The sequence below is a fragment of the Corvus moneduloides genome, chromosome 16 (assembly GCF_009650955.1).
Source record: "Corvus moneduloides isolate bCorMon1 chromosome 16, bCorMon1.pri, whole genome shotgun sequence".
NCBI classification, from domain to species: Eukaryota; Metazoa; Chordata; class Aves; order Passeriformes; family Corvidae; genus Corvus; species Corvus moneduloides.
Window position 1 is genome coordinate 8,875,865 of NC_045491.1, and position 16,574 is coordinate 8,892,438.

Here is a 16,574-nt window from a genome sequence, read left to right on the forward strand (position 1 = left end):
CCCTCTCTATAAAGCTCAGATAATGAAGAATGATGAGATATAAAATAAATAAATCCCTTTTTCCCTCCCAGACTCTCCTCCTGGAGGAAAGGGGGAAGGAAGGAGCTGGATGCAGGTTGCACTGAGGAGTTTTTTTGGACAGATATTTCCAATGAGTGGGAAAAAAATATGGAAAACCTTGTACAAAAGTCCTTTCCCCTCCACATGAGGAATCTGAGAATGGCCTCAGCTCTCAAGTGTTGAGCAGCCAACCCCAAAGAAAAGTAACAGGCAGATCCTGGGATTCTGAGCACTTAATCTGGGGGGATTGCAGCAGAAGGAAGGTGAGGGCAGCCTCAAGGAAGAGCAGACATTCATCCATTTGCTTCTGGCATTTTTACTTCGTTCCAGGATTTATTTACAAGAAGCTGGAAAACTTCACTCCCACCCTGAGGTCTTGGCAGTGTCACGAGGTCAGGCTCTGAGAAATGTCACTTTTAACCTGCAGGACTCACCTTTAAACCCAGCAGTAAGATGTGGTTTAGCAGTGGTTTGGGGTTGAACTGGGCTTGGGCTGTACCAAAGGCAAAGATCCTGCTCCAAAGAGTCTGGAATCTTCCCTTCAGACAGAACTGGGGTTTTTTTATCAAGGGATTTGAAAGCCATAAGTACCTAAAAGTGAGTCCTGGGCTAATCCCAGCTGCTTGGAGCTCCAGGTCTCACCCCAGGTCTCAGAGCAGGGCACAGGCTGTTCCCCCTCATCTTGGTTCCTCATGGGAGGAGATGGTCAAGACAAGATGGACACCATGAGGAAACTGAGGAGCAGGGCATGCAGGAGGTGAAATGCCATGGCCACGGTCCCCAGAGGGGCTGAGGACACTGCTGGAGGACAAAGAGGGGGTTAGAGCAAAGAAATCAGTGACTGAACCACTTCTCCAGAGGAAAAACATCCCTCTGTGCCCCATCCAGGGATTCTCTCTGCCTTTCTAACCATGGCAAACACCAAGCCGAGTTTGGGGGTTGGAACTGGAGGATCTTCAAGTTTCCTTCAACCCAAACCACTCTGTGATTCTGACTCGAAGCCCAAATCCAACAGGCCTGAGGAGGAAGGCCTGGAAGTGCTCGCTCATTTGGGATATTCAGCCAGTGAGGCTGCTCCCAGTGGGATTCCAGGGTTGCTCCTCATGTTGAACCCAGAATTTGCCCTTCAGGGCTTCAGGCTCCTCAGCAGAGCTGAACTTGCCGCCCCAGTTTTACTCCTTGCTGCAACCCCAAAATAAACCTTTAAAGCCCAACCATGAGGGGTCCAAAAAAATACCTGGGAATTTGGGGGTGATGATGTTGATGTAGCCCTCCTGCATGCCCCCTGTGAGCCCGATGTGGAGTTTGTCCAGCTCCGACTGCTTCTGCACCTGGATCCATTCCCGGACAGGAGTCCTGTACTGCCACTGGGCCAGCTCAGGGAGGTTCATCCCCAGCAGGCCCTGAACCTCCGAGGGTGTGAGGCTCTAGGAGGAATCACAGAGCAGGGATTAGGGCTGGGAAGGCAGGGATGGAAATGACCCCGCTGGCCAGGGAAATGATGGGGTTTCCATTGGGAGAAGGGGGAAGAACAAGGACAAATTCCCATGAGCGGTTTCACTGGGACAAGCTTCCCTCAGGATGTGGTGGTTCCACAAGGGCTCTTTCTGTTGGCCTCTGATGCCAAATGTCCTACACTCAACTGGCAGTCCCATCCAGAAATCACTGGGATTTCTGCCCAGATTGGTGACATTATTTGTTGCCTTGTCTGGAGATCTGCAGTCTCGTGGGCCTATCCCCTGCTCCTGCTCCTGCCACTATGAGGACGTGCCCTGTGGGGTATGCCCAGCCTCTGTCCTGGAGGGAGGCCTGCTGAGATCAGGAGATTGCACAACCTCCCAACAGCACCCCTTGGAAAAGGCAGCCACCCTTCAGTTACAGCGAGAGAGGACACAGACTTGTGATCCTCTTGGATCCTTTGTAACCCATTGGCTTTTACCCTCTCACACCCACCCCTGTACCCCTATAAGATCAAGCCCTCTGCCCCTGTGGGACTGGAGAGCTCGTCCCTGGCCTCCCTTCATGGGGTGCGGGCTAATAAAGCTGCCTCATGCAGAGCTGCTAAACGAGCCTCCCATCTCTCTCCTCCTGGTCTGGCCTGGAGCAGAGCAAGAGCTGAAATCAAGAGCTGAGAACCACCAAAGAGCTGTTAACCTCTCTGCAAAGGCACTCCGGTGGCTGAGGGAACTACACGGACACCGGGAAGACGGTTCCTCACGGGACCATCTCTCTGGACCAGTTACGGTTTCCTGGGTCTGAGCTACAGACCCTACACCAGCTACCACACTGCCCTGAAGAAATTCCACCGGCTTTGCATCCAGCTAGGACTCCAAATTATATTTTTTAAAGAATTTCAGGCCGTTTCTCTACTTTCCATTGGTCTAACATCACTCTAGATTTGATGGAATCGCTCCTGATTTCCATCAGTGGACAACACAACCAAACCCAACCGCTCAACATAACAAAATGCAGGGAATTAAAGAATTCCAAGGTCCAGCTCACCATCAGAGACTCTCTTCTCAAAGTCACAAACGTGCTCACGTTCATGTTCACGTTGCCCTTGCTGAGAGCCTTGAGATCCGCAGCAGGAGCACTCCCTGGCACCAAAGCAAGGAGAATGTCAAGAAAATCAAGGTCCCAAAGGAGCCGTGCTGGGTGTCTGCACAAAATGAGGATTTCTCCACAATTCATTAGGCTGGGGCTGGTAACACAGTCAGGTTCAACTGCAAAATACATGGATGCTCCTCCTTTTTTTATTGGGAGTTATTTTGTTGAGCATTAAAAATCTGTGACAATGCCAGTGGAAAGAGGGGTGAGAAGAATTTGGAAAAATTCTTGGTTTAACATGGAAAAAAAAAAATCAGTTTTGTGACATGAAAAAGGGCTGTGAGATAAATCCTGAGTTTGATTTTCCCTGTGATGGTCTGGAAACTGACTTGGGCAACTTAAAGCAGGCACAGAATCCTTCAATAATATTTTATGCCATCTACAGGTTGGAAAGACAAACTTTTAACAATTTGGCTTTGAAAATTCCCAAATTTTAGATGGATTATGAATGATTATCATTTTGTTTTATTATTATGATTATTGTTTTGTTATATTTGGCTTGTGGCCAAGAGTTCTCTTTCCCCATAACATTCTGGTTTTTTACATACCCAGGTAAGGTAAGATCAGCTGATAGTAAGCAGGTAAATGGTGCTGGTCAGAGAAAGCCTTTTTGGCTTTCTCATATAAGATGTCCTTTGTCTCCTGTGAGCAGGCTGAAGGATCCAGAGATGCCAACCTGCAGAAAAATAAAGATTTTGAGTAAAAAAAGCTTTTATTATCTTCAGCCTGGTCAATTTTCACATATTCTGAGTGTTTCTCTGGGGTTCTCTGCACAGCACAGGTGATCCCTTCTTCCCAGATGTAGGGAGAAGCTGAAAAGAAAAAGAATGGCTCAGTTTCCTGCTGAGAATTTGTCCTTCAAGTGATGATGGCTCTGATGGTGCCCAATAAATCTGTGTGCTTGCCAAGCTGTAATTAATTAATTTCATTTACCAGTCTTTCAGAGGAATCTAAACTGGAAATGCTTAAAAACCACGAGGATGTGGCACTTGAGGACATGGTTCAGTGGCAACCATGGTCCTGGGTGATGATCTGAGAGGCCTTTTCCAACCTTAACCATTCAGTAATTCTATGGAATTAAATGTAATTAACTCTTTTGCAGATGAAATCATGCACAGAGTCAGATCTGCTGCCAGCTGAGCTAAAATAGAGTTTGATTGGAAATCTGAGCCCTGCCTGGCAGGACGGAGATCAGCAGGATGGGCACCAGCAGGTTTTAAACTCTGACACAGAGAGGGTTCTGAGATGCTTCTTAAATTTCCTTTCCCTGAGAGCAGAAAAAAGGAAAAAGCACTTGCAGATGGGAAAGGGCTTTTGGAAGAAGCCAAGGACACCCCAGTTTTTGACTCACTTGAGGCTGGGGGGGTCGATGGCCTTCAGCTCAGTGGCGTTCAGCAGGCACACGTATCTCTTGCCGATGGCATTCAGGGCCGTGGCATTCAAGGCATTGCCCAGCCCCACGTAGCGTTTAATTGCTGCTGAGGCCTGGAAACACAATTAATGTGATGAATTTAATTGAATCAGAACATGTGGCTTCATCCCCAAAAGAAACACGTGCAATAATTACAAAAATAAAATGGAGTAACTTCAAATCATTCGTTTGGGCCTCGAGGATGGGCGATGACATTGTGGCACCAAAGATGCTTCAACCACCTCAGAGCCCACTCAGTTAATCCTAAACCAGCCCCCAAACCAGGAAAGCAAAGCCAAGCCCCTACCAGGGAATCCGAGGGCTCATTTTTCAGGAAGGCAGCCAACGTGTCAGCTGAGCTGATCTTCCAGGTGGAGATTTCCTCCGGGGTGATGAGGGGAAGGAAAGGGCTCAGGTTGGAGAGCAGGCTTTCAGGATAACCATTGGGATACATCTGTGGAGACACTGCTGTTATGGGTACAGAGTGGGGCAGTGGGGCTGAGGGAGCTGGGGTTTACTCTGAGGGAAAGGGGAAATGATGATTTTAGTGCTGTTTTCAAACTCTCTAATGGGAGATTGGAGGGAGGATGGAGCCACGTTCCTCTCAGAGGTGCCCAGTGAAAGGCTGAGGGGAAACAGGCGAGGAAAACTCAGATTAGATCTAGAAATAAGAAATAAATATTTTCCCAGTAAAGCTGGCCAAACCCTGGGAGAGGAACCAAGAGACAGTGGAGTCACATCCTTGGAGATCCCAAATTCACCAGGTCCTGAGCAATCCCATCAGTGGTAATTTGACATTTTAGGGCTGGTATTACCTCATCCAGGTATTCCTTCAGCACAGCCAGCTGTGGGACGCTGAAGGGGTAGGTGGGGAGCTGGGACAGGTGATTTTCCAGGGAGACATTCCGGAGGCAGGCGTGCAGCTCCTCGGGGCTGTAGAAGGCGGGCATCAGGTCATTGTTCAGAACTGCCTCAGTTATCTCTTTGTCAGGTGGGCAACCTGGTGAAGCCATGGCAAACTCAGGGTTAAATTAAATCCTTTCACTCCAAGCTTTGAACCTCAGAATCATTTTGGTTGGAAAAACCTCCAAGATTGATCTGTGCCAGATCCACACTTTGTCACCAGCACAGAGCACTGAGTGCCACGTCCAGGAGTTCCTTGGACACCTCCAGGGATGGGGACTCCAAACCTCCCTGGGCAGCCCCTGCCAAGGCTTGACAAGCCACGGGCTCCAGGTGACCTCTGATCCCAGTGGGAATGCCTCTGGATCAGAGGGAGCTCCCCTACCATCCGCTCGCTTGTGCCGGCGAGGCAGCAGCTCCCCAACAACGGTGCCCAGCTCTGCCCTGGACAGAGGGGAATCCCAGGCAAAGTTTCTCAGCCAAGTGGTCAAAGCATTCTGCAAGGAAAAGGGATCATCAGGGGGATTTGGGAATCCTGGATGTGCCTCCAGCACAACCCCTGCTACTCCAGGCTCTGAGCCCGGAGATCTGGCCTTGCTGAGCCAAAAGCAATTGCTGAAATGTTCCAACTCTCCCTATCCCCCAACCCGTCAGTGACTGTAGCTCTTCACAAAGCACTGAGAGTTATTCCTGCTCTTCTCACAGTGACAGGAAGGGGATGACAGTGACCTGGATTTGCAGTTCCAGGTTGTCAGCCCGAGGAACCCTCACTTCTCACAAACCATCATCCCTTTGGCACCAGACTTCTTTTAAAAGGAGAAACTGCTGAAAGCAGACTGGCTCAGCAACCCCCAGCATATTTCACCCAAACTCCAGGCCCCAGGAGTGCTTCCCAAACTCCCCAGCCCTGTCTGAAGAACTCACCTTGGGAATCTGCTGCAGGATGCTGTGACCCAGCACAGGGATCAGCCCGCTGAGCTCACTCAGGGTGAAGGCTGACCACGCTGCAGGAGGCCTGCAGACAAAAATGAGCAGGGATCAGCTCTCAAGGAAGAGCAAAACCAAAATAAACACCTTAAAACACCCCAGGATTATGTCCTCGTAACATTTGACATTAAGAAAACACAGGGATTAAATCCTAAAACACCTGCATCACTTCCTGCTGCCCAAAACTTCATTGCAGCAGAGCAGAAGTTCTCAGGGACATGAATCAGGGCAGCTGGGTGGGAAAATGGCCTTGAACAAATACATTCTTTTCTTAAGCATGGAACCCAAAGAATTTCTGTTGCTCACTATGGCTCAATTCAGTGCCAAGATCACGGGGCAACTGTTACAGGAAGGAAAATATTTTGCTTCCGTCTGTGTTAGAATCAGGAATTTATCAAACATCTGTCACTGGACAGGTAGAGGCAGAATGTTTCCTCAAAGTCTGTGCCTGACAAACAGCTTGAACTCACCTGTGATCACCAGGTCAGCCAGAGAGTTTGATTAATGGAAAAATAAACAGAAGAAAAGCTTTTATAACTAGAGCAAGAGAGACAACTTATTTTTCAGGAGAATTTCACCCAGGCCTTTCAGCTGAAATAATTTCAACTAAAACAACATAAAAGACCCAATGGAAAGCTCAAAAGCAATAAATTTTTGGGGTTTTGATCAAGGTGGTTAGCTGGAGTTCACTCAGGTCTTAGTAGGACAATGGGTTTGATTAAGAAAACAGTTTGGTGATGTTCAGGAGAAAAACCCATACCCAAAGGTGGTGTTGCCACTGCTGATGACATCCCTGATTGCCTCTTCTTGGTCAGGCAGGAAAGATCCACACTGGCTCAAATCCTTCAGCAAACTCCCACCAGAACTCCTGATGTATTCCCCACCCAGGTCACAGACCAGCCGTCCCAGAATCTCGGCATTTTCCTCATTGATTTGTGTGCCAGGGATTTTCTGAAATGAAGGCAGAGGCATTAACCGGGATGGAGCATCCCTGGATCCCAGCCCCTGCAGGGTCCCTGTCCCTCCCCACGTACCAGACACGCCAGAGCCTCCAGGAGCAGCTGCTGCCTCCGAGGGGCCTCTCTGGGCAGAACATCCACGTTTGCCTTCCCAACATTGATAAAGAACTGGCTGCAGCTCCCTGTGGCTGCATAGTCCGAGGGGCTGGAAAGATAAATGCTCCATGAATTCTAGGGAATGAGAGCAAGCTCAACACAGAGTGTCCGATAAAACATCTTCCACACCTGCACACTGAACTCCAGGGGTTGTTCTTCCCTAGTTCTCTTCTAGTCCACATTCTTTAAAAATCAATTCTCACCTTAAGGAAACTGTTGTGAGAAGCAGCCTAAAACTCTTCAGGGTTTTGATACAGAACCACAGTGGGAAAGCAGTGGAACAAGGAAATCCACTTTATTCCCTGTTTTCTTTGATGTCGTAAGGGAAGAGCACATTCAGAGGCCTGGGAATGCTAAAACTTGGCCTTGGACACTTCCAGGGATGCGGCAGCCACAGCTTCTCAGGGAAATCTGGGCCAGGGCCTCCTCACTCTCACAGGGAAGGATTTCTTCCCAATATCTCATATAAATCTACCCTCCTTCAGCTTTCTGCAATCCCATTTTTTATTGCCCAGAAAGAGGCCTAAACAACTCTGAAATCAAACTTCACATTACCAGCCTGGTTATAAATTAATCCTGCTTTTCCCACAAAGTACGAAGGCAACACCATGAAAAGCACAGCACAGTTACCTTAAAAACAGCAACAGGTCTTTAGGGTAACTGTCCAAATCCTTGGGAATCCCATGCAGTGTCACCATCTTCAGTAAGCAGCTCAGCTGGAAGGACACCAGAGGTTGCATCAAGGTGAGAAACCACCATGAAACAGAAGAAAAAGATAAAATAAAGATCTTACTCTGCTCCAAAGAAAGAAAGGAAAGAAAAAAGGTGAAAAGAGACGAAAATTGGAGGGTTTGGTTCCCTGAGAACCAAAGTGGGTTTGGACTTCTCCTCTCTTTGGGGAAATCCAGAACTGTGGGAGGGACACCCAGGACATTTGTTCACAGGAATGAACCCACAGGGATCCTCCAGTGCAGTTTCTGCCCGGCCCAGACACCCCAATAACCCCTGCTGTGCCTGTGCCACCCTCTGGGGGAAGAGCCTTTCCCTAAAACCCATGCTAACCCCCCTGACACATCCCTGTTCCAGCCCCTTAACTCCAAGTGTTGTTCTGGCTGAACAATCCCCTTTGGAACCTTCAGGACAACATCAAACACTTGGGAATGCTGGAACTACCTGGTCCTGTCCCAGCCTGACGTTCTTCTTCCTCATGACTTTGGCCAGCTCCTGAAACCTTTCTGCTCCCACAGCACTGGCAGCTGCACAGGTGAAGCCTTGGAGGACAGACTGGGAAAGCCTGGAGATTTCCAGAAGGAAAATCAGAAGGGAAAGGCCTTCAGGAAGGTGTATTCAGAGCAGGACACTGTTTTTCCAGATATAAATCATGGTTTTAATCATTTTCATCTCAAATATATCAAAAGATACATTAGCCCCTCTAAAAGAATCCCTGGAACTGTCCTGTGGAAGGCTGGCATATTCCCTGATTGGAAATGCCTTCCCGAGGCAATCTGGAGCAAGATTCCAGGTGCAGCCTGAGCCAGAAGCATCATTTTAGAAAGAAAATGTGGCCTCTGGGTGTATTTTACAGCTGAGCCCTGGTAAATCTCAGTGTTCCATGTCTGTGTTTGGGTTCACATTTTATTTCCCATCTGTTTCTATGGATTCAACAGGGTGGATGTGCCATATGCACCACAGGAAACATGGGAATTGCCAGGAAAACACACAGAAAATGGAAGGAGAGGAGGAACATCTCTACCTGCTGAAGTCAGGCTCTGCCTTTACCACATCACTGAAAAACATGGCAGCCTGGGAAGCAAAGGCAGAGGTCAGTGGTTTTCCAGGAGAAACAGCTCCATTCCCAGGTGGATTTGTGGAATCCATGGCCCCACAGAGGCCAGGGCTGGCAGGGAGGGGAAGGAGGATCCCACCCCCATTACCTGCTCTCTGGTCCACGGTTTATTGTTGAGGTCCTGCACATTTGGCTTCTCTTCCCCAAAAACAAGCAGGGATTTTGGAATATAGCTGGCCAGAGCACTGGGAATGAGTTTAACCAGCTCAGCGGGGTGGCCAACACTGGAGGAAACCTTTAAAACACCCAACAGAACAAACCATGGAAATCTCACACAGTTTTAGTCCAAATCATGGCAATATCAGAACCAGAGAACTGTTTAGGCTGGAAAAGACCTCCAGGATCAAGTCCAACCTTGAACTGATTCTGCTCCATTTATATTCTTTCCCTGGGAACATTTACTGGGAAGTAGTTTCTGGGACCACCCCGTAAAACAAATCACTCCTGCCCATGTCCCCAAGAGGCTGAGCAGGCCAAGGACATCAACACAGGCCTGGTGACAGGACTTGAGTCACTTGTCCTGCTGCCACCCTGGCTGGCCATGACAATTCCCACAGCTAATGCTGTCTGGATGTGCAGCTGTGTCACACCTGGCCCCAGGCAACCAGTGCCCCCAGTCCTGCTCCTTTGTGAGGTCTGAAGAGGAAAAACGAGGTCACCTTTTCCACCAGGGTCCTTTTCAGAGCAGAGGGCAGCAGGTCCATGTGCTGGGTAAAGCCAGGCAGCTGGAGGGCCTCCAGGACAACTTTTGGGGGCAGGCTCCAGAGCGTGCTGCTGTTGAGGCCACCCACCAAACTCCCCAGCTGTGCCAGGCTCTGTCCATCCAGGATCTGCAAGGGAATCCCAGAATAATTTAGGCTGGAAAAGACCTTTGAGATCCTCAAGTCCAAGCGGTGCCTGATCCCCACCTTATCCCCAGCCCAGAGCACTGAGTGCCACATCCAGACATTCGTCGGACACCTCCAGGGATGGGGATCCCAAACCTCCCTGGGCAGCTCTTTCCAGTGCCTGACCACCCTTCCCATGAGGAAATTCCTCCTAGATTTGTGGGTCTCTGTACCTGGTAGCCAGAGCCGAGCAGTTTGTTGACAATAGCCCTGGACTGCTCAGCCTTCCAGCCACGGACACTTCCCAGGGCAGGAAGAGCTGCTTCCAGGTACTCCTCAGGGATGCTGTTCTGGATGCTGGACACAGAGAGCCCCAGGGCAGCCTGGCCCAAGGCTCCCAGGACTGCTGGAGAGAAATCCTCCAAGTTCCTCACCAGGAAAGATGCGACCTGCAAAGGCCCCACGGAGACAGAACAGAGTCAGGGGAGCAAGGACGGGAGATATTGGATCCCACAGCCTCTGGAGGTCTCTTAAATCCCTGGATTTCTGCCTCAGGTTTTCACGCTGAAGCCTGTGGATGGACCATTTCCAGCACTGAGAATTGTGAGGTGATGAAAACCCAGCCAGACACCACAATAAAGACACGAGATGACCTAGAGGAGTGTGACAGGAGGGGACACACGAGCTGGGCCTCAGCCCCGCCAGGTTTTGCGCAGGTGAGTGAATTCCCAGGGGCTCACCTGCAGTTCCTGCGCTGCCAGGGAGGAGGGAGCTCTCTTTCCAGGCATTCCCTTGGTCCATGGGCAGCTCTTCCCGAGCCTCTGGGCCACACCCAAAGCCTCCTCCCTGCTCAGGTTCCTCACTGCCGAGGGGCTCAGGGAGCAAATAAATCTGTCTGGGAGGCTGCAGGGAGAGGAAAGGAGAGGCTGCCAGTGAGAGAGTGGCTCCATCAGACCTTTCCCCCTTTTCCAGAGGGTGCTCTTTTCCAGGCACGTTTCCCCTGACTCCTTTCATCTCAGATGATGCCAGTGCTCCAGCTCAGAGAGCTGAAAAACTCTGGGTGTGCTGCTGGCCATCAGCTGGAGCTGGCACTGCAGGGAAACCATCTCCCAGGAAACAGAACTTGGGATCTAGCCCTCCTCAAGACCAAGGGCCGTGGGATTCTTTGAAAATGAAACCCTTAATTAGAAAATTAATGGAACCTTTCAAGAGGTTTAAATGAAATCCCCACTCAGACTCTTGCTGTGTCACAGTCCCATGCTGAGCCATCCCAGGAAATCAGATCCCGTCAGATCCATACCTTGACAGTGGAAAACCAGGAGCAGAGGTCAGGAGGAAGGTGTAGTACCGAGCAGTGTCCCGGAGCAAGGTGAGGTTCCTGACCATCTCCACATCCACTGGATCCCTGGCAAATTTTTGAAGCTGAGGGTGAAGAAAAACAAAAAGGGAAAATAATTCAGATGGATCCTTCAATCCTGACAGTGACATGGGTTTTTCACCTGGGTTTAAAGTTGTGCTGAGGTTTTTTTTTTGTTTTCAAGTAAACACTGGGATCTTGATCAGGTTTGGGGTTGTTCCTCTTACTGACTCCAGTTTGCTCCCTGCAGGATTCCCTTTGTGAAACCAACTCCTGTGCAAGTCCCTCATCACGTGATGGGGGAAAATAATTGCAGTGAATGTTCACCTCAAATTAACAGGAGAAATATTCCTGCTGGCAGCATTCCAGGAATTTCAGGGCCAGGTTGGATGGGGTTTGGAGCGCCCTGGGACAGTGGGAGGTGTCCCTGCCCATGGCAGGGGGTGGAATGGGATGGATGAGTTTTAAATCCTTCCAACCCAACCATTCTGGGATTCTGATTTTGCTCAGGGCAGGATTGTGACCTCCCAGGGTCTCCATCCCAGAAGGCTGCACTTACCGTTGGCTCATCCCCAAAAAGCTGCAGGTCCTCCATGGTGGCGTGCTCCAGAAAGGATCCAAGATAATTCCGAAACCAGGCAGTGGAATTCAGACCAGGAATGGCCTCACTGTAGCATTTCTGGCTGGATTCTGCAGGCAGAAAAAGAGACACCATCAAATTATAGCCTGGGTCATTCTGGGGGTGGAAGAGGCTTCAGTCCATCAGGGAACTTGGAGAGCTCCCTGGTCACACCTTCCGCTCAAATCCACGTGTTCACACCATGGGACAGGACAAACACCTCGGGAAAGAATCCCAGCCCCCCCAAATATTTCATCCCCAGCCTCTTTCTTCCTCCCTCCAAATCCACCAGAAGCTTTTTGCAGGACGTTCAATCAGTGCATGGAAGCTCCTGCCTGGGTCCCTTTCTGAGCCAGATTCAACCCTCAGAACCAAACCCTGCACCTCCTTTTCCCAGCAAAAGCAGGAAATGCAGTGAATTTAAATCAGCATAGCCCTGACTGTGTTGATTTGTAAAAATCTTATGCTAATAAGGCCTTCAGGCAGGGACACGATTCCTGAATCCACTAATTACCAATATTCCCAGCCTGTTTCTATTGGAGATTCACAAAAACCCTGTGAAACCCCAGCCCTGTGACAGATCCCAAGGAAATCAGATCATTTACCATCCTGGATGAGGAAGTGCTTGATCCCAGTGTAAAGATTCCTCTGCTCCTCCACAGGAAGCTGGGAATAGATTCCATCCAGGGCAGCGACTCTGCACACGGATAAGGAAGGCAAACACCTCAAATGTTGCTGAGGTCAGGGTTGGGCTCTCACAAAACCCACTGATATTCTCAATCCCATCCTTTTCCAATGTGATTTTCCCTCACAGGAGCCCCCAGGATATCCCAGGATGCTGCTGGAAATGGGCCATCCACAGCCTTCAGCAGGAAAACTGAGCCAGAAATCCAGGGATTTAAGACATCCAAGGAGGGGACATTCCTCACTTACACCAGCTGGAATTCCTCACAGGACACATCCTTGGCACGGAGGCAGCCAAAGACCTTGGGCTCCACCAGGAATGGCTCAAGTCCCTCATGGACCCACTGGGCCAGCACTGGGGGGCTCTCAATGCCAGGCACTCGCAGCATCCTTTCCCACAGGCCATTCATGAGGATCAGGCTCCACTCGAGGGAAAGGGGCACGTGGGAAAACTGGAGCAGGAGAGGTGAAGAAACCCCTGAATTCCAGGGAATTCTAACCAGACATCAACATAAATCCAAGCAAATCTGAATGCTAGGAACAGAAATCGTTGGCTCTTTCCAAAATAAGGTAAAAAAATCAGGGGGTTTGAAATAAAGCCTTGTCCTGGAGAACAAACAGTTGGATTTGGGAATACTCACCCGCTGGCTGAACATGGTCAGGGAGGCCAAAAGCTTCTTGGCATCATATTTGGAAAAGAACAGAATGGAATATTCTGGATCGACGGCTGTGGCAGGTTTAGAGGCCAGGCAGGAATATAAGGATATGAGGAAATCATCCTGAAGGTCCTGGAGCCAAGCCCCCTGGGAAAGAAAAGGGAAATGCAAATGAAGATGATAAAGGATAGGTCATGTTTAGAGGTGAAATCACCTTCAGGGGGCTCACCCATGCCTGGGCATTTGGGAAGGGATTCCTCCCTTGAGGGGGGTAAAACACTGGCACAGGTTTTAAAAGCTTTATCCAAAAACCTCCCCCCCAAAATTGCCATTTGATCTAAGTAGAAACTTCCATGAGAACTCTCTAATCCCCAAACATTTTTCAGGGAAACAGTTTACAAACAGTAGAAGACAAAAACAAAACCAAGAAGAAAACAAACACCAAAAAATCCCAAACCCCACAAAATCCCGCTCCCCCCCCAAAAAACCCCCACTGACAAATATTTACAGAAATGCCATCTTTTTGTTAGAAATATTTACTGAAAAACACAAATTGCTGTCAATTTAATTGCGATTACTGGCAGCAACTTAAGAGACAATGACAAAAGCAGGAAAGAAAGTAAACCAGGAATATTCCAGGTGGCGTTTTCCAGACTGCAACCACTTCTAATTGTGTTTTTACCCCTTTTAATTGTGCTTTATCCCAGTGGCCCAGGGTGACTCTCCTGCAGAGACTTGTTCCAAAGCTGTGATGTCAATTTTTAAGAGCCAATTTGATTTGGAAAGTTCCTTTTTCCCACCTTCCTTCTCGCTTGGGTGGTTTGGAGAAGGGAATCCCCACTTCCAAAAGCTCTCCGTGGTGTTTTGGCCACTCCTGAGCCCCATGGCACAGAGCAGGTGTCCCGTGAGGGGTGGCACTGCCACACCTCGGGGTTGGGGGTGGATGAAAACCCAGACTGTTCCACCCACAGCCACCACTGGGGCTGTTTTTAAGCCAGAAGTGACAGAATTCCCAAGGAAAACAAATCCCAGTGCCACGGGAAGCAGGGGATTTTCCTTACCTGTGCACAGGCGAATTGGCCAAAAGTGAGGCTGCACGGGGACGTTTGGCCTCGGGCCACCTCCAGGAACTGCTCCTGGCTGGCACTGGGAGAAAGCAAGGACAGCACTGGGAAAGCTGCAGCAGCTGGGGTAGGATGGGCTGGGAATGGGGGAAACTGGATGGGGAGCTGGGGCAGGACTGGGTGGAAGCAGAAGTGATGGGGAGCTGGGACAGGGCTGGGTGGGGATAGAACTGGTGGGGAGCTGGGGCAGGGCTGGGTGGGGATAGAACTGGTGGGGAGCTGGGGCAGGGCTGGGTGGAAGCAGAAGTGATGGGGAGCTGGGACAGGACTGGGTGGGAGCTGTGGAAGAACTGGATGGGGACAGAACTGGTGGGGAGCTGGGGTAGAACTGGAGGGGGTAAAACTGGAGGGGAGCTGGGGCACATCTGGATGAGGGCGCAACTGGATGGAGGTACAACCAGTAGGGAGCTGGGCACCAAACTGGATGGGAGCAGGACTGGTGGGGCACTGGGGCAGAACTGGGTGGGGAGATGAAAGCAGGACTGGCTGGGGACAGACCTGGATGGGGATAGAACTGGAGGGGAGCTGGGACAGAACTGGAGGGGGACAGATCCAGATGTGAACTGGCACCCCTCAGCAGCCCAGCTGCAAACCCAGCCCAGAGCACATCTGGCAAGGATATATTGAGTGCCTGAGTGTCCCTGAGCAGCGTTTTGCTGGCTGATTGTTCCCCCAGGCAGGGACAGCTCTCCCGGGAAGGATCCAGCCCTCCCAAAGCAGAGCAGGAGCAGAGCCAGGTGGCTCAACCCATACAGCAAACACAGAGGGACAAAGTGACAGCACAGGATGAGGATTGCTGGCAGCAGCGACAGGGGAGAGGTGGATTGTTGACCCTCAGGTATAAAACAAGATCAGTGGAGGTCTGGAGTGGAGCTGTTTGAGCCCCACTTGGAGCCAAGATAAGCTCAGCACCAATCCAAGGTTCTTGGCTTCCTCCCCAGGGCCCGGCCCTGCCTTTCTTTGTCCTGCACAGACACAAAACCCCAGGCAGGCACTTTCCCTTCGCTGTTTGAACAAGTGCAACCAGAGCCCTCCCTGCCCTCAAAAAAGGGTTCAGAGGGATTTTTTTTTTTTAACCCGAGAAACCAGAATGACTCCCAAGGAAATGCTGCCACAATCATTTGTGGATGGCTCACATACCTTTGCACAGAGGCACACACGGCAGATTCTGATTCCCAAAACAAAAAGAGAGACAAAGATAAGGAATTGTGAGAGGAATTGGCACACAGAACCCTGTCTGAATTTTCCTGGTGGAGGATATTTGGGAAGAAACTCACCATTGATGGGGGAGCTAGAGCACTGCACCAGGAGAAAGAGAAAAGAGATGTGTTAAAAAGGGGTTCTAACATTATCTGTGATCACTGCAGACAGACAGGTGGGAGCTGCAGCCATTTGGATTGGGATGTGGCCTGAATCAAATCCCAAATCCAGACCTCCCAGTCTGCTAAATTCATACAGGTTACTGCTCTGTATCTCAAGCAGCTGGAAAGTGCCAGGTTATCCCATCCCTCAGGCACGAGGAGGGAATGTTCTCCCGATGATCTGAGCACCGTTTGAGTGTGGTTCCAGAGGAAGGGAGGGTTGGAACAGGATGACCTTCAAGGGCCCTCCAACCCAAACCATCCTGGAATGTTTTGAACACACGGATTTGCCTTACCAGCTGTGTCCCAGCAGCAGCTGCAGCAGCTCCCTGCCACCCTGGAAGACAATGAGCCGTGGTTTTAAAGCAAACCCAGGACAAAGTTCATTCCCACCGCTCAGCCCCAGCCATCCCTCAGCTCCCTGCAGGGTTTTAGTGCTCATCCTTCACCCAGAATTTCACACTCTCCTCCCTGCTGTGGTCCCTGAGGGGTGACAGACACGAGGTCCCCCTCTGCCCCCCCAGCTCAGCCTGGCTGTGTCCAGGTGACACGAGGGATGTCCTGCATCTGTCCCCAGAGAGGGACAGCAGGGGAACGACAGAAACAACACTCAGGGGACACTCCTCTCCAGGATTTCTTTGCTCCAGAGGCAGGGATCAGCTCAGGAATCACCTCAGTTATCATTCCATGTGCTTTTAGCTTTGCAGCTTCTTGCTCCTTACAGTGCCCCCACATGGGAATTGGAGCCTGGCCTGTGCTGGATTTCACTTCTTTCTCCCGCTAATGCCTCAGATGGATCAAAACCCCTGTGCTGGTGTGGGAACCCCAGTGCAGGACAGCTCTCCCCCAGTCCTGCCCCAGAGCCTGGCAGGGATTTACCAGGAAAAGTCAAACTGCTCCTTCTTGGCAGCTCTGCACAACCCTCCACCCGGCTGTCCCTCATTTCTCAACTTCCAGAGTGATCCTGATGGCACCTTCCATCTCCCTGCCAGTGCCCCAGAGCTGGGAAGGTGGGAA

At 50.3% G+C, this 16,574-nt stretch overlaps 1 protein-coding gene across 1 annotated transcript; it reads right to left on the reverse strand.

Annotated features, from left to right (window-relative positions):
• Positions 1–356: 356 nt before the first annotated feature.
• On the reverse strand, positions 357–15,493 carry LOC116452132 (mesothelin-like). Its single transcript, XM_032126307.1, has 26 exons — positions 15,474–15,493; positions 15,337–15,364; positions 14,134–14,218; positions 13,058–13,219; positions 12,666–12,868; positions 12,338–12,429; positions 11,673–11,803; positions 11,057–11,178; positions 10,497–10,659; positions 9,990–10,205; positions 9,589–9,759; positions 9,018–9,164; positions 8,837–8,886; positions 8,257–8,377; positions 7,714–7,799; positions 7,003–7,132; positions 6,729–6,919; positions 5,906–5,996; positions 5,367–5,478; positions 4,894–5,078; positions 4,386–4,532; positions 4,019–4,152; positions 3,216–3,343; positions 2,563–2,657; positions 1,298–1,487; positions 357–861 (listed from the first exon to the last, which is right to left on the reverse strand). The coding sequence occupies exons 4-26, from the start codon at positions 13,070–13,072 to the stop codon at positions 767–769; spliced, it is 3,015 nt and encodes a 1,004-aa protein (XP_031982198.1). The 5' UTR covers positions 13,073–13,219; positions 14,134–14,218; positions 15,337–15,364; positions 15,474–15,493; the 3' UTR covers positions 357–766.
• Positions 15,494–16,574: the final 1,081 nt, after the last annotated feature.